Genomic DNA, 16,983 nt, shown 5'->3' with positions numbered 1-16,983 from the left:
GTCGACAACTTTGTTGAAAGGTTTTCTCCTTTTGTTTTGAAGTACGAGTTCACTCAAGGTCAAAGTGGCTTAGTAACCACATTAAAACCTATTGTCGAACATTGGTCTTACCCTCAGTTCGCAAAGCAGTCCTTGACAACTACAACAAATTCTTCTCCGAAGTCAAATCCAAAGTGTGGTTTACTATGAGAACATTGACGCACTCATGACAAACGAAGAAGGGTACAACAAACTCATTGAAATGGGTTTAGTCGGTGAGAAGATGGGTCGATTCAAATTGGACAAAATTTTCACCGAAGTTCATGTCCTCTCCAAGCGTAAGTACTGGGGCATACTTGAAGACGGCACAGAAATAAAACATTGCATGAAGTAAAAAATTTTTATATTCCTTCCTAGCTAATTTCCGTTTAATTTCATGGTCGCCCTCGGAGTCTTTGAATCGGACAGGTCGAGTTACACCATTCTTGGTCTCAAACTCATATATAACCTGTTTGTCTGTATTTTCGTCGACTATGGCACGAGACACGAACATTGACCAAACGGACAAAAAGTGTCATTTCGGATGGTCAAGCAGCCAATCGCATTCGAGCACTTCGAAGAAGCCTTACGTTCCAAGGGAGAGGGTGTCTGGTGCAAGGGAGAGGTCATGAGACTCTACGAGCAGTACATCCTCAATGCTTGGGAGGACAAATCGTCCTTGGATTGGCAATTCTACCAACTCCTCTGGGACGACCTCCTATGCAACTGGGATGACGAAAGAGCCCAATTCAAAGGTCGGGAACTAATTTTACAAATTACCATTAATTTAACCTACTTATCTAAATAAACACCTAAATTTACTCGGGGTTTCCCCCTAAAATAAAATTTTTTTACTCTTAGAACCACTCGAGGTTCTCCTTACGGTTGTTGAGCTGGTCACCGTCAATGTGTCTGACCCTCGTCTTCTTGTTTGGATTTGGAACCCATTGCATACCGACAAGCTTTCCCATGGAAATTGAACCGTAATTCCGAAGGGTAAGGTTCAAGTGTCCCAAGTTGTTGAGGACTGGGGTAAGAACCTTGCCGGTCTCCTTGTTGCGGATTTTGTATGGGTAGGGTTGGGAAATTTCATAAGCGTCATCGGCAACAAGGGTTGCCCAAACTTCCTCTTCTTTGTGTTTCTCTTCTTCCTCTTCTTCCTCTTCTTCCTCGAAAATTCCTTCTTGAATTTGGTACTCACGAATTACGGTGTGGAGGTTCTGTCCTTTCCGAGTGCCGCCCAAATGGTGTCAATCTCTTCGAAGAAACGGTAGATGAGTTGGGCAAGGTTTTGGTTCTCTATGTTGTATTGGCGCAAGGTTTCCGCGAAATCGTTCAGGACTTTCTTATTGGAAGCTTGGTTCGTGAGGACTTCGACTTTGAGATTGGTTATCTCTTCCATAAGACTACTTTGGAGAGTCTTAATGGTGTTTGACAGATGAGCGTTCAATTGGGCAATTTGAATTTGAACTGGGCGCTTGTCTGACAACCTTGAAAGGACATCTGCCATTGAGTTTGGCTTCGGTGCTTGTTCGGACATCGAAAAAATGAAGTGGTTTGAGAATGACGGTTTTACTTCAAAAAGCTTGTTATGACGGTTAAGTCATACAACAAGTTTAAAATAATATCTTGTTCTTCTTCTGAACGTTTGTTGTCTCTTCCGATAAAAGTTTGGAACATGAGAACCAAAAAACGTTTTTTGAGATTGTGGAAGAGTTCAGGCAAACGTTCATATTCCGGATATGTTGGGAGCAGTTCGAAACATCTGAGCTGACTTTCGGACAAAATTGGGACAATGTCAACAAATTCATCTTTGGTCGGACTGCTTGAAGGTAAGTCCCTTACATGTAAGTAGCTCTGGTAAAGTCTTCTCATTTCTGCTAACTTTTGGAGTATAGCTTCGTAGTTTAGAAGTTTTAATTTTAATTGTCTTATTCCACTCTTGACATCTAAACGGTAACTATCCATGAGGTCAAGAGTAGCTTTGGTAGCTTTAAGTGGAGCTATCTGTTCCTTGACTCCTGCAATTTTGGTTGCAATTGTGATTTGAGCTCCTTCAAGTTCGCCGTCTATGTCGTTCTCAACGTCTTCAACCATAGCTTGAAACTCTTCATCGGTCCATTGAGATTGGTGTGGGACGAATTTAACTTGCTTCATTCAAAAAATGTTTTTACTCAAAGCGTGCCATGTATATGGCTATAAGAAACTTACCAGAAGGCTTCTTCTTCACATGCGTAAAAACATAAAAAAAGTGAAGTTAAAATGAGATGTTTACTGAACTGGCTGAAGAACTGGCTGAATGTCGCCTTCACAGGTTATGTAGAACGGCTGACCCGAGAAGTGAAGGAGAGACTGAATTGCCAATTTCATATGGGGTAGGGGGTTCTCCTTGTTTGGTATTTTTATCCAAGGACGTTTGTTTAGGAACTTAACAAGAGTTTCTCTTTTGGCGTCCTTTATGCCATCGTAGGCTGTCCCGTCTGGTATTTGAATTGGAATTCCAGTCGAAGTCTCGAGCTGAAGTGTAGACCTTCCAGAAATACTGGTGAACTTGACCTTGGGCTTCATTACCTTGCGCAAGTAGTCTTTTACGCAGTCGTTAATTTCAATTAGGTAAATTGCCTCGTCAAATCCTTCTAGCATTCCGAGTCCTTCCATCCGACAGGAAAATATTTTCCGGACAAAGGGAAAAAATTTTCCGGACAAAGGGAAAATATTTTACGGACAAAGGGAAAAAATTTTCCTGTTGTTCGTCCGTAAACCATTCAAATTTTCGAAAATTGAGAACTTTTTGGTCGAACGACAGGAAAATATTTTCCGGACAAAGGGAAAAAATTTTCCTTCCGACAGGACACAAACGGATGACTGACGTTCCTCTTCCTGAATGCCTTCCAAAGCCAGAAGTACCGAAAGCTGCAGAACCTAAAGCACCAGCCCCTGCACCTCAGTTCCAGCAAGTACCTCCACCAAATTACTACCAATTTCCACCTCAATGTTACTACCCACCACAAGGCTTCCCGAACTACCCTCCTCCTCAACCTATGCCTTACTTCCCCAACCCTTGGATGTTCCAGCAAGCTCCACCCCAGCAAGCTCCACCCCAGCAATTCCAATTCCAATCTCAATCGAAGAGAGACCAAGACTTCGAAGAAGGTCTGAACCGCTTACGCAAAGAGTATGCTACAGCTCCAATGGAAGATGACAGGCTTTCAGTCTCTTCCCTCAAATCGACCGATTCGACTCGTACCACAGATTCGGTTCGTGACCGTGAAGACTACCTCAAGCAGTCTGAGAGACTCTTCATCCTACAACCATTTACAGTTGGAGCTCTCAAGAACATGCGCAATTACGAAGGTCAAACACCAGCTGGAGACCGCAAAACAGACGTACTCGCAAGAGCCGTCCAGCTCGTCAAGACAAAGACTGAGATAGTCGACTTCATTCTTGCAGCTTGCCCATACAAGTAAAAAAAAATAAACAATTACGAGTTAAACTTTTTATTCTTTCTTTTCTGAGTTGTTTAGAGCTGGTTTCTCTTGTAGGAGCCTTTCGTACTCTTCCATGGTCATGTAATTGCGAATTTGGTACGCAATTCCAGGTTCGTTGTTTTTGAACCTTACGTATGTAACGCTTCCATCCTCCTCAGGGAAGTAAGCTGCTAACATCTGACCAAGTTTTCTCGGTGACTCGGAGCTCATTAAAAATGTCACTTTTTAAACGTTAAGTTTTTAGTCTTATTTTACCCTTTGTTTACCCTTTGTTTGTCAAGGTAGTATTGGAGCGCAATTTCTCCAAATTCTCTGTGTCGGAGTTCTTCAGCATTTTCCAAGGTGTACCTGGAGAACTCAAAGAAGTTGTCAAGAAGATACTGCCATGCTGCTCTTCTGAGTTCGTCGGTATTTTGGAAGTGTTGCACCTTCGAGTCTTCGGACATGAAAAAATGACACTTTTTCATTTTTTTGTATTTGACGAGAATGTCGGGTAGATGGTTAGATCTCACCTCTTTTCTCACCCGTTGAATTTGTCATGACTTCTTCGTAAATGTTTTGTCATGACTTCTTCGTAAATGTTTTGTCAAGACTTCTTCGTAAATGTTTTGTCAAGACTTCTTCGTATATGCTTTGTCAAGACTTCTTCGTATATGCTTTGTCAAACATGAACGTATATGCTTTGTCAAACATGAACGTAAATGTTTTGTCAAGACTTCTTCGTATATGCTTTGTCAAACATGAACGTATATGCTTTGTCAAGACTTCTTCGTAAATGTTTTGTCAAACATGAACGTAAATGTTTTGTCAAACATGAACGTAAATGTTTTGTCATGACTTCTTCGTAAATGTTTTGTCAAGACTTCTTCGTAAATGTTTTGTCATGACTTCTTCGTACATGCTTTGTCAAACATGAACGTAAATGTTTTGTCAAGACTTCTTCATCGTAACGAGTGTAAATGAACCAAAAATAAAGTTTAGGTGAAGAGGTGCGATCTCACCTCCTTTTTCACCTGTTTTCTCACCCGTTGAATTTTCATGAATTTTCCCGAAATAAAATAAAAAGTTGGTTTTTTTAAAAAAATATTTTTTATTTTTATTGTAAGAACTGAAATGACAGTCGAAGCAAAAACGTTCACGAACAAATCTAATGGCGAAACATTCACAAAAGGCACTTACAACGGTATTGAAGTCTTACGTAGAGACAAGGATGGTTATATAAATGTAACAAATATGTGTCAGCAGTTTAGGAAAGACTTTAGAAAGTTGTTGGAAAATAAGTCCTGGGAAGAGTATTATAAGGCATTTTGTGAAGAATATACCAACCGCCGGAATTCCGCGGGTTGCTTTTTATACAAAATTCATGCAGGAATTCCTGATGAAATCAAACAGGTTAGAGGAACGTATGTAGACCCAAGACTTATAAACTATATAGCAATGTGGGCTTCTCCAAAATATTGCATAGCAGTTGGAAAAATTATGGACTCCATAGACAAGAAAGTTCATGAGAAGTTAGATGAAGAAGAACTCGAAGATACAGTAGAGAATGCTAAACCTTTGTTCGAACAAGAAGTTAGAAAAATGTGCGAAAAACAAATAGAACATGAACATGAGATGTGTTATGGTTATAAAGATTCTCCATACGAACTAGACCAATGGGAACAAGAAGATTTAAAGAGAGAATTTAGAGAATATGAACTCGCTAAGATAGCATTTGAAGCTGCAGAAAAGAAGTTAAAAGTTTGGGGTCGTTTTGTACAAAAATATTGTGAGTAAATGAACCATTTATTTTTATTGAATTCGGCAAAAATATATTTTAGGGTAGATGGTTTTTAGGTGTCACCAGGTCCCTCGGTCCCTCGGTCCCTCGGTTAAACGAACTTCTCTGAAAAAGTGTGACAACATGACATTTAGACAACAACACAGGAAATAAACTTCTTCGTATATGTTTTGTCAAGACTTCTTCGTAAATGTTTTGTCACCCGTTGAATTTTGTATAAAAAGCAACCGCCGGAATTCCGGCGGTTGTATATTCTTCACAAAATGCTTGTTTTGTCAAGACTTCATCGTATATGTTTTGAAGAACTGAAGGTGTCACCAGGTCCCTCGGTCCCTCGGTCATTTTAACTTCTCTGAAAAAGTGTGACAACATGACATTTTGACAACAGTCCAGGAAATAAACTTCTTCTTCGTAAATGTTTTGTCAAGACTTCTTCGTATATGTTTTTGTCAAGGTTTCATCGTAAATGTTTTGTCAAGACTTCTTCATCGTAAATGTTTTGTCATGACTTCTTCATCGTAAATGTTTTGTCATGACTTCTTCATCGTAATGAGCGTAAAGGACCCAAAAATAAAGTTTAGGTGAAGAGGTGCGATCTCACCTCCTTTTTCACCTGTTTTTTCACCTGTTGAATTTTCATGACTTCTTCATCGTATATGTTTTGTCAAGACTTCTTCGTATATGTTTTTGTCAAGGTTTCATCGTAAATGTTTTGTCAAGGTTTCATCGTACATGTTTTGTCATGACTTCATCGTATATGTTTTGTCACCCGTTGAATTTTGTATAAAAAGCAACCCGCGGAATTCCGGCGGTTGGTATATTCTTCACAAAAATGCTTGTTTTGAGGTCGAGCCACTTTTGGCTCCACCGTATGTTTCAACCAAAACTCATGAATTTTCCCGAAATAAAAAATAAAGTTAGTTTTTTTAAAAAAATATTTTTTATTTTTATTGTAAGAACATGTTAGCAACAACAGCACCAAACTCGTTAGTCATGAACCCAACATCTATGTTAGTAGAGATGAAAAGCTTCATTCCTTCTTCATATACTTTCGAAACAGAAATCCAGAAGATAAAGCAGGAACTTCTCCAAGGAGATTTAGATTGCACTGCAAAAGATGAAACAAATGAAGAATATCTTTATGAAATGCAGGATATTATTGACCATCTACCTAAACTTCCTGAAATACAACAACAAAAGCTCACTATTCCTGAATTCGATGAAATAGAAGTCAGACCAACCGACTCAGTAGAAATAAAGAAGTTCATACGAAAGGTAAACTATGAGTTTCTTGGATTTCATTGCAACCACAAAGTCATGGACAAAGATTGCGACATGTTATATAAGAATGTTTCTGACATATATAAATCGGAGGAGTTTAAGACCTACGACAACTTTGTTTCGTTAGTTGCTGAATGTGTATGGCAGATAAGAGATAAAGATAAAAGATGTAAAATATGGAATGAACAAATAAAACCCGCAACTTTTGAGTTAAAGAAAACCATTGACGCTATAGTTGTACTTGCAGGTCAAATTTCAATGTACAATGCTAAAATGAACCCACAATGTTCTAAATGTAAAGCAGCAATGAGGAAATATAACTACTCCGTCAAAGAGATAGAACGTATGCGAAACGACTATGCTGACTTAAAGAAAGAAGTAGAGAAGCCAGCAGAAGATAAAATGGACATGTTAGAATTTCTGAACAAAAACTATCCAACTGCTGACGATTTCCTTCTTTCAGATGTCAAGAAGAAATATAAAGATACATTCAATATTGTGAAAACTTTTGACATACTGACAGAGGAAATAGAAGCTACAAAATTGTTTAGAATTTCAAATATACATCGTACAATTCATGTAAAACGCTTGTGAAAAAAACAGGTGAAAAAACAGGTGAAAAAAGAGGTTAGATCTCACCTCTTCACCTAAAATATATTTTTGCCGAGTAAAATGACCAAATTTCATTATATAACTGTTATTTTTTTACGAAGAGAACTTTGACACTTCGTCAAAAAAATCCCTGAAATCATATCTTTTATACAAAATTCAAGAGGTGAAAAAACAGGTGAAAAAGGAGGTGAGATCGCACCTCTTCACCTAAAATATATTTTTGGTTCATTTACACTCATTTCGATGAAGTTTTGACAAAACATATACGAAGAAATCATGACAAAACATTTACACTCATTTCGATGAAGAAGTCATGACAAAACATATACGAAGAAGTCTTGACAAAACATGTACGAAGAAGTCATGACAAAACATATACGAAGAAATCATGAAAATTCAAGAGGTGAGAAAAGAGGTGAGAAAACAGGTGAGATCTCACCTCTTCACCTAAAATATATTTTTGGTTCATTTACGCTCATGTTTGACAAAACATTTACACTCATTTCGATGAAATCATGACAAAACATATACGAAGAAGTTTATTTCCTGGACTGTTGTCAAAATGTCATGTTGTCACCATTTTCAAAAAGATGTTAGTTGACCGAGGGACCGAGGGACCGAGGGACCTGGTTCCACCTAAAATATATTTTTGTCTGAGTAAAATGACCAAATTTCATTATATAACTGTTATTTTTTTACGAAGAGAACTTTGACACTTCGTAAAAAAATCCCTGAAATCATATCTTTTATACATGAAAATCGTAAAAAATTGCGAGTAGGGAAAAAAACCTGGTCTTGCATAAAACTCATGAAAATCGTGAAAAAATGACCAAATTTCATGAATTTCCTCATATGTTTGCTTCCCTCGGAAAACCGAGGATAGAGATTCCATACGAAAATCGTGAAAAAATGACCAAATTTCATGAATTTCCTCATATGTTTGCGACCCGAGGAAAACCGAGGAACGAGATTCCATACGAAAATCGTAAAAAATGACCAAATTTCATTATATAACTGTTATTTTTTTACGAAGTGAACTTTAACACTTCGTCAAAAAAATCCCTGAAATCATATCTTTTATACATGAAAATCGTGAAATTTCTCTAGACCGACTTTTTTTGGTCTTGCATAAAACTCATGAAAATCGTGAAAAAATGACCAAATTTCATTATATAACTGTTATTTTTTTACGAAGAGAACTTTAACACTTCGTAAAAAATCCCTGAAATCATATCTTTTATACATGAAAATCATGAATTTCCTTAAGATACAAAATAGAAAAATAAAGTTAGTTTTTTTAAAAAAATTTTTTTATCTTGTATGTAAGAACAGAAAATGACAAACATTGAGTTTGAAACAGTTAGAAAGATAGACAATGACACCAAAGTGGTTAGAATTGGTGATTTAAACGTAAGATACTCAAAGAAATACAACAAATATTCTTTGTCAGACATTCTAACACTATCTGGAAAGAAAACATCCCACGACTGGGTTAGAACTGCTTCAACTCAGAAAATTTTGACAAGAAATCCTGAGCTTATTGATATCAGTAGCATTCTATGGAACAAGAGCATATCTTATAGACAAAAGTCTTATACCAATAGTTTTTGTTATGGTTAGACCCAGTTGTTGGATATAACTTCATAACATATGGTTCATTCGATACTGAACTTGCAGTGAAGGCTTACTTTACATCGTTCAGAAACCGAAGGACTTCAATACAAAGAGATATAAGATAGGAAGAACATATAATATAACTCAAAGATATGACAGTATAGTCAATAGAGTTAAGGTTGTGTTTGTTAACGATATGAGAGCTGCTGAAACAGAACTACTTGAAAAGTTTGAGAAAATGTATGGTGCTCCCACGAAAGGTAAAGAAACGTTTGAAGTAGATGAGATAGGTAAAGCTATAAAATTATTTGACGAAGTTGCTGAAAAATACATGTAAAGCGTTTATTTTTGGTCTTAGTCTGTTGTGGTGCTGGGGCTGTCGGTTCTTCTGGCTTTGGAATGGACTCGGTTGGTGGTACGTCGGACATTCGTTTGTGTCCTGTCGGAAGGAAGGACTTTTCCTGTCGGATGGAAGAACTTTTTCTGTCGGATGGAAGAACTTTTTCTGTCGGATGGAAATTTTTTTCCAGTTGTCGGGAAATTTTTTTCCTGTCTGAAGGAAAAATTTTTTCTGTCGTTCGACCAAAAAGTTCTCAATTTTCGAAAATTTGAATGGTTTACGGACGGACAACAGGAAATTTTTTTCCAGTTGTCAGGAAATTTTTTTCCTGTTGTCAGGAAAATTTTTTCCTGTTGGAAGGAAGAACTTGGAATGTCGGAAGGAAGGACTTGGAATGTCTGAAGGAAGGACTCGGAATGTCGGATGGAAGAACTCGGAATGCCAGAAGGAAGGACTCGGAATGCCAGAAGGATTTGACAAGACAATTTACCATCTAGAGCTACCTGAGCCATCTGAAGTCAAGCGTAAAAATAAATGGTTCATTTACTCTGCTTGTTTGAAGTTGTCAAAATACTCTGTTATTTTTTCCTTCAGTAGCGGCAAATCTTCTTTGAAGGTAAGTATTGTACAACCTTTAATATCATAGTGTGTTTGAGGTAACGTATCTTGAACTATTTGTTTCACATCTTCATTTGGTGTCATTGAAATCGGTAAGTTTTCGCAGATAGAACCAATTTCTGTCAGATTTGTAAATCTTAGCAAGGTCGTAAAAGCTTTTTGTTGTTTCTTCTGACTAAATGCAACATAACCATATCTCTGTCTTCTCATTTTCCATCTCTTCAGTATAAATCATATACTTATAGTTCTTTTCCTTTCCTTTTGGTACCGAACGTGGTATTCTTTTCTGAAGGCTTTTGTCTTTTGCTTCAATGACTTCATCTTTTGCTTGAAGTTTCTTTTCCATCTCTTCACGTTCTTGTCTATGAATTTCATCTAACATCATGAAAATATACCAAGCATAACGAGGTGAAGCCCACATTGCAACAGCATTTACAAGAAGTCTATGTACATACAACCTCTCAAACCATTTGGCAAATTTTTACGATTTTCATAGAGTTTTGGCGACCCCGGAAAAAGTCGGGGTCGCTGTGCTTCGCTCAAAAGTTCTTTTGTCTGTTGGTTTTTGAAACCAATCGTCTGTATGTTTGGTATCTGGAGCAAAACATGCTGTCAAAATACTTGCATTTGGTACATATCGTTCTTTGACCGAACGAATGAGACGTAACTGTTTGTTAAACTGAACCCACTCATATTCTTCATTTATGTCTTCATGAACGATAGCAGTTTGTTGTGTTCTCTGTTGTTGTCATATCTGTTCTTACATACAAAATAAAAAAAATATTTTATAAAAAATTAGCGTTATTTTCTTACTTTCACAAAAGACCAAAAATAAACGCTTTACATGTATTTTTCAGCAACTTCGTCAAATAATTTTATAGCTTTACCTATCTCATCTACTTCAAACGTTTCTTTACCTTTCGTGGGAGCACCATACATTTTCTCAAACTTTTCAAGTAGTTCTGTTTCAGCAGCTCTCATATCGTTAACAAACACAACCTTAACTCTATTGACTATACTGTCATAATCTTTGAGTTATATTATTGTTCTTTCCTATCTTATATCTCTTTGTATTGAAGTCCTTCGGTTTCTGAACGATGTAAAGTAAGCCTTCACTGCAACGTTCAGTATCGAATGAACCATATGTTATGAAGTTATATCCAACAACTGGGTCTAACCATAACAAAACTATTGGTATAAGACTTTTGTCTATAAGATATGCTCTTGTTCCATAGAATGCTACTGATATCATAAGCTCAGGATTTCTTGTCAAAATTTTCTGAGTTGAAGCAGTTCTAACCCAGTCGTGGGATGTTTTCTTTCCAGATAGTGTTAGAATGTCTGACAAAGAATATTTGTTGTATTTCTTTGAGTATCTTACGTTTAAATCACCAATTCTAACCACTTTGGTGTCATTGTCTATCTTTCTAACTGTTTCAAACTCAATGTTTGTCATTTTCTGTTCTTACATACAAGATAAAAAAAATTTTTTAAAAAAAACTAACTTTATTTTTTCTATTTTGTATCTTAAGGAAATTCATGATTTTCATGTATAAAAGATATGATTTCAGGGATTTTTTTGACGAAGTGTTAAAGTTCTCTTCGTAAAAAAATAACAGTTATATAATGAAATTTGGTCATTTTTTCACGATTTTCATGAGTTTTATGCAAGACCAAAAAAAGTCGGTCTAGAGAAATTTCACGATTTTCATGTATAAAAGATATGATTTCAGGGATTTTTTTGACGAAGTGTTAAAGTTCACTTCGTAAAAAAATAACAGTTATATAATGAAATTTGGTCATTTTTTCACGATTTTCATGTGTTTTAGGCAACCCCGAAAAAAGTCGGTCTAGAGAAATTTCACGATTTTCATGAGTTTTATGCAAGACCAGGTTTTTTTCCCTACTCGCAATTTTTTACGATTTTCATGTATAAAAGATATGATTTCAGGGATTTTTTTGACGAAGTGTTAAAGTTCACTTCGTAAAAAAATAACAGTTATATAATGAAATTTGGTCATTTTTTACGATTTTCGTATGGAATCTCGTTCCTCGGTTTTCCTCGGGTCGCAAACATATGAGGAAATTCATGAAATTTGGTCATTTTTTCACGATTTTCGTATGGAATCTCTATCCTCGGTTTTCCGAGGGAAGCAAACATATGAGGAAATTCATGAAATTTGGTCATTTTTTCACGATTTTCATGAGTTTTATGCAAGACCAGGTTTTTTTCCCTACTCGCAATTTTTTACGATTTTCATGTATAAAAGATATGATTTCAGGGATTTTTTTGACGAAGTGTTAAAGTTCACTTCGTAAAAAAATAACAGTTATATAATGAAATTTGGTCATTTTACTCAGACAAAAATATATTTTAGGTGGAACCAGGTCCCTCGGTCCCTCGGTCCCTCGGTCAACTAACATCTTTTTGAAAATGGTGACAACATGACATTTTGACAACAGTCCAGGAAATAAACTTCTTCGTATATGTTTTGTCATGATTTCATCGAAATGAGTGTAAATGTTTTGTCAAGACTTCTTCGTAATGAGCGTAAATCAGACAAAAATATATTTTAGGTGAAGAGGTGAGATCTCACCTGTTTTCTCACCTGTTTTTTCACCTCTTGAATTTTCATGATTTCTTCGTATATGTTTTGTCAAAACTTCTTCGTAATGAGCGTAAATCAGACAAAAATATATTTTAGGTGAAGAGGTGCGATCTCACCTCCTTTTTCACCTGTTTTTTCACCTCTTGAATTTTCATGATTTCTTCGTATATGTTTTGTCAAAACTTCTTCGTACATGTTTTGTCAAGACTTCTTCGTATATGTTTTGTCATGACTTCTTCATCGAAATGAGTGTAAATGTTTTGTCATGATTTCATCGTATATGTTTTGTCAAAACTTCATCGAAATGAGTGTAAATGAACCAAAAATATATTTTAGGTGAAGAGGTGCGATCTCACCTCCTTTTTCACCTGTTTTTTCACCTCTTGAATTTTGTATAAAAGATATGATTTCAGGGATTTTTTTGACGAAGTGTCAAAGTTCTCTTCGTAAAAAAATAACAGTTATATAATGAAATTTGGTCATTTTACTCAGCAAAAATATATTTTAGGTGAAGAGGTGCGATCTCACCTGTTTTCTCACCTGTTTTCTCACCTCTTTTTTTATAAGCGTTTTACATGAATTGTACGATGTATATTTGAAATTCTAAACAGTTTTGTAGCTTCTATTTCTTCTGTCAGTATGTCAAAAGTTTTAACTATGCCGAAAGTCTCTTTATATTTCTTCTTGACATCTGAAAGAAGGAAATCGTCAGCAGTTGGATAGTTTTTGTTTAGAAATGTCAACATGTCCATTTTATCTTCTGCTGGTTTCTCTGCTTCTTTCTTTAAGTCTGCATAGTCGTTTCTCATTCTTTCTATCTCTTTGACGGAGTAGTTATATTTCCTCATTGCTGCTTTACATTTTGAACATTGTGGGTTCATTTTAGCATTGTACATTGAAACCTTACCTGCTAAAACAACTATAGCGTCAATGGTTTTCTTTAACTCAAAAGTTGCGGGTTTTATTTGTCCGTTCCATACCTTACCTCTTCTATCTTTATCTCTTATCTGCCATACACATTCAGCAACTAACGAAACAAAGTTGTCGTAGGTCTTAAACTCCTCCGATTTATATATGTCAGAAACATTCTTATATACCATATCGCAGTCTTTGTCCATGACTTTGTGGTTGCAATGAAATCCTAGAAACTCATAGTTTACCTTACGAATGAACTTCTTTATTTCTACCGAGTCAGTTGGTTTCACTTCTATTTCATCGAATTCAGGAATAGTAAGCTTTTGTTGTTGTATTTCAGGAAGTTTAGGTAGATGGTCAATAATATCCTGCATTTCATAAAGATATTCTTCATTTGTTTCATCTTTTGCAGTGCAATCTAAATCTCCTTGGAGAAGTTCCTGCTTTATCTTCTGGATTTCTGTTTCGAAAGTATATGAAGAAGGAATGAAGCTTTTCATCTCTACTAACATTGAAGTTGGGTTCATGACTAACGAGTTTGGTGCTGTTGTTGCTAACATGTTCTTACAATAAAAATAAAAAATATTTTTTTAAAAAAAACTAACTTTATTTTTTATTTCGGGAAAATTCATGAGTTTTGGTTGAAAAATACGGTGGAGCCAAAAGTGGCTCGACCTCAAAACAAGCATTTTTGTGAAGAATATACCAACCGCCGGAATTCCGCGGGTTGCTTTTTATACAAAATTCAACGGGTGACAAAACATATACGATGAAGTCATGACAAAACATGTACGATGAAACCTTGACAAAACATTTACGATGAAACCTTGACAAAAACATATACGAAGAAGTCTTGACAAAACATATACGATGAAGAAGTCATGAAAATTCAACAGGTGAAAAAACAGGTGAAAAAGGAGGTGAGATCGCACCTCTTCACCTAAACTTTATTTTTGGGTCCTTTACGCTCATTACGATGAAGAAGTCATGACAAAACATTTACGATGAAGAAGTCATGACAAAACATTTACGATGAAGAAGTCTTGACAAAACATTTACGAAGAAGTCATGACAAAACATTTACGATGAAACCTTGACAAAAACATATACGAAGAAGTCTTGACAAAACATATACGATGAAACCTTGACAAAACATATACGATGAAACCTTGACAAAAACATATACGAAGAAGTCTTGACAAAAACATATACGAAGAAGTCTTGACAAAACATTTACGAAGAAGAAGTTTATTTCCTGGACTGTTGTCAAAATGTCATGTTGTCACACTTTTTCAGAGAAGTTAAAATGACCGAGGGACTGAGGGACCGAGGGACCTGGTGACACCTTCAGTTCTTCAAAACATATACGATGAAGTCATGACAAAACAAGCATTTTGTGAAGAATATACCAACCGCCGGAATTCCGGCGGTTGCTTTTTATACAAAATTCAACGGGTGACAAAACATTTACGAAGAAGTCTTGACAAAACATATACGAAGAAGTTTATTTCCTGTGTTGTTGTCTAAATGTCATGTTGTCACACTTTTTCAGAGAAGTTCGTTTAACCGAGGGACCGAGGGACCGAGGGACCTGGTGACACCTAAAAACCATCTACCCTAAAATATATTTTTGCCGAATTCAGCAACAAAATTCAAGAGGTGAGAAAACAGGTGAGAAAACAGGTGAGATCTCACCACTTCACCTAAAAGTATTTTTGTGCTATGTTTTCAGCACAAAATTCATGAAAATTCAACAGGTGAGAAAACAGGTGAGAAAACAGGTGAGAAAACAGGTGAGATCTCACCACTTCACCTAAAATATATTTTTTGGTGGTACGTCGGACATTCGTTTGTGGCTTAACCGTCGGACATTCGTTTGTGGCTTAACCGTCGACCACAACGATAAAAATCTCATTTTAACTCACTTTTTTCTATCTTAAGGAAATTCATGAAAATTCAACGGGTGAAAAAACAGGTGAGAAAAGAGGTGAGATCGCACCACTTCACCTAAACTTTATTTTTCAATACTTTTTCAGCACTTTTCCGTAGTTATATATGAAAGACAATTCGAGATAAAAGTCATAGTACAATGGTATTATATGCTGCACACCATTTGTTGTGAACCAAACTTGAAAGTCAGAGAAACTGTTACTAGGTGGTTCGTAGAATTTAGAAGCAAAGTCATAAACGTCCTTACCAATACATAGAAAACTATTGTTGCTTGAACTGAAACTTGCATGACACATAACATTTTGAGGGTCAAACACGTTTCTATAAACTGTCAAATCTGCTGGTGGAAGTATAAATTGAAATGGACCATCTGGTGTAATGGTTCGTTCTGGTTTAGTAACCGAAGAAATTGTGCCCAAGAACGTTTGTCTACTCCCCAAAATAAAAACTCCGTATCTCTTGGAGGGTTAATTTCAATCTTTTGAAATGAAACGGTGGAGTTCATCTTGTCATATTCTAGTTTCAGATAGTATGTTCCATTTAGTAAAGAGGCGTATTTTTCTTGAAATTCCCAATAGTATTTGTTTATTTGAGTTTGAAAGTCATTTAGAGTTTTTTCAAGACTTTCGTCTGAACGAACTGTAAAGATCCTCATTTCATCAAATCTGTCTATTGAAATGGACCTTTATACTGCCCATGAAAATATACTGCGAACATAAACGCGTTAGTTCTATTTGAAAACAAAACTCTTCTAAATCCTATTGCCTTTGCATCTGAAGGACTTTGAAGCCAACGAATTGGATAGTCAAACCTGTAAGCTCGGGATGAAATTTCTTCATCTGATATAGTCCTACCAGCATTTGTAAAGATATAGTCTAACGGTTTTGTATCTGCTACTTTTGTTCTTTGTTTTTCAACCTGAAGCATTTAATATATGTAAAAATATATGGTTTAAAAAACGTTTTTACTTCATATTTCTCATCTAATAAACAAGTTTCCCAACGGTCTTCTCCAACAAACTCAGCGTACATTTCAAATAAAATAAAAAAATATTTTTTTTCTTTACTTTACATAACCGCCTGCTGCCATAAGTCTTTGACGCCAACCCATACCAGCTAATGAAGGTTGACTTGGTTTAGTTTGGAAACTAAACTTTGGTTTTGGTTTATCTTCAGTTTTTGGTTTTTCTTCTTCTATCGGTTTTTCGTCACTTTTCGGTTCCTCTGACTTTACTTCACTTGCAGGAACAGTTGTGTCGTCAACATCTTCATAAATATCATATGCCATTTGTTTTTGTTTTCCTTTCAACTTTTTGTGTTTGTTGTAAAGTTTAGAATATTTCGACTCTAAGTCAATGAGATGTTCTATAATGAACTGTTGGTCAGTGAAGTAAACTTTTCCATCTGTTGTCTCGAAAGCTCCTTCAGACTTCAATATTTTATTTGTGAGAGTCTGTTTCTTTTTTGAGATACTTGCCGTTCCATTTTTATGAAAAGTGACTTTATAGTTAGGGTTTGTATTTCCAGACCTGGCACTTTCTATTATTGAATTTTTTCTTCATCTGTAAGTTCTTTGACAGGTTTTGACAATGGTTCTGAACTTTTTGTTTGTGGTGTCAAATCTACCGTTTCAACTTCTTCGGTCATTTCATCTCAGTAAAAATTTAGTTTGTTTGTTTTCAACTGGTTGTTGTTGTTTTTAAGTCGGTCTAAAACTTCCTGAGGTATAGGAAGAACTTGACAAACACGTTGTGTAACT

General features: G+C 35.9%; 8 protein-coding genes and 3 pseudogenes across 11 annotated transcripts, besides 2 other annotated features; 4 read left to right on the top strand and 7 right to left on the bottom strand.

Moving 5' to 3' along the window:
• Positions 1-205: 205 nt before the first annotated feature.
• TVAGG3_0279750 (DNA/RNA polymerases family) lies at positions 206-373 on the top strand (the record flags this gene model as incomplete). The annotated part of the gene is made up of 1 exon (XM_051228809.1): positions 206-373. The coding sequence occupies one exon, from the start codon at positions 206-208 to the stop codon at positions 371-373; it is 168 nt and encodes a 55-aa protein (XP_051098539.1).
• A 189-nt stretch (positions 374-562) lies between these two features.
• TVAGG3_0279740 (uncharacterized protein) lies at positions 563-826 on the top strand (the record flags this gene model as incomplete). The annotated part of the gene is made up of 1 exon (XM_051228808.1): positions 563-826. One exon carries the CDS (start codon positions 563-565, stop codon positions 824-826), a length of 264 nt encoding a protein of 87 aa, XP_051098538.1.
• Positions 827-875: 49 nt separating this feature from the next.
• On the bottom strand, positions 876-2,175 carry TVAGG3_0279730 (annotated as a pseudogene). Its single transcript has one exon. A coding segment is annotated over exon 1 (1,300 nt).
• Positions 876-2,175: a mobile genetic element.
• A 99-nt stretch (positions 2,176-2,274) lies between these two features.
• Positions 2,275-2,676, bottom strand: TVAGG3_0279710 (uncharacterized protein; the record flags this gene model as incomplete). Its single annotated transcript, XM_051228807.1, has 1 exon — positions 2,290-2,676. One exon carries the CDS (start codon positions 2,674-2,676, stop codon positions 2,290-2,292), a length of 387 nt encoding a protein of 128 aa, XP_051098537.1.
• A 203-nt stretch (positions 2,677-2,879) lies between these two features.
• On the top strand, positions 2,880-3,485 carry TVAGG3_0279700 (uncharacterized protein; the record flags this gene model as incomplete). The annotated part of the gene is made up of 1 exon (XM_001322077.2): positions 2,880-3,485. One exon carries the CDS (start codon positions 2,880-2,882, stop codon positions 3,483-3,485), a length of 606 nt encoding a protein of 201 aa, XP_001322112.2.
• A 30-nt stretch (positions 3,486-3,515) lies between these two features.
• On the bottom strand, positions 3,516-3,716 carry TVAGG3_0279690 (uncharacterized protein; the record flags this gene model as incomplete). The annotated part of the gene is made up of 1 exon (XM_051228806.1): positions 3,516-3,716. One exon carries the CDS (start codon positions 3,714-3,716, stop codon positions 3,516-3,518), a length of 201 nt encoding a protein of 66 aa, XP_051098536.1.
• A 903-nt stretch (positions 3,717-4,619) lies between these two features.
• On the top strand, positions 4,620-5,282 carry TVAGG3_0279680 (uncharacterized protein; the record flags this gene model as incomplete). Its single annotated transcript, XM_051228805.1, has 1 exon — positions 4,620-5,282. One exon carries the CDS (start codon positions 4,620-4,622, stop codon positions 5,280-5,282), a length of 663 nt encoding a protein of 220 aa, XP_051098535.1.
• A 966-nt stretch (positions 5,283-6,248) lies between these two features.
• Positions 6,249-16,983: part of a mobile genetic element that runs on past the window's edge.
• On the bottom strand, positions 9,677-10,503 carry TVAGG3_0279670 (annotated as a pseudogene). Its single transcript has one exon. A coding segment is annotated over exon 1 (827 nt).
• Positions 12,921-13,835, bottom strand: TVAGG3_0279660 (organellar and viral DNA polymerase type B; the record flags this gene model as incomplete). Its single annotated transcript, XM_051228804.1, has 1 exon — positions 12,921-13,835. One exon carries the CDS (start codon positions 13,833-13,835, stop codon positions 12,921-12,923), a length of 915 nt encoding a protein of 304 aa, XP_051098534.1.
• On the bottom strand, positions 15,297-15,880 carry TVAGG3_0279650 (annotated as a pseudogene). The gene has a single exon. A coding segment is annotated over exon 1 (584 nt).
• TVAGG3_0279640 (phage tail repeat-like family) lies at positions 16,288-16,512 on the bottom strand (the record flags this gene model as incomplete). The annotated part of the gene is made up of 1 exon (XM_051228803.1): positions 16,288-16,512. One exon carries the CDS (start codon positions 16,510-16,512, stop codon positions 16,288-16,290), a length of 225 nt encoding a protein of 74 aa, XP_051098533.1.

This window comes from Trichomonas vaginalis, chromosome V (genome assembly GCF_026262505.1).
Source record: "Trichomonas vaginalis G3 chromosome V, whole genome shotgun sequence".
In the NCBI taxonomy this organism is placed as follows: domain Eukaryota; phylum Parabasalia; order Trichomonadida; family Trichomonadidae; genus Trichomonas; species Trichomonas vaginalis.
The sequence above is the reverse complement of the archived record's forward strand: the minus strand, read 5'-3'. Positions and strand labels throughout refer to the sequence as shown.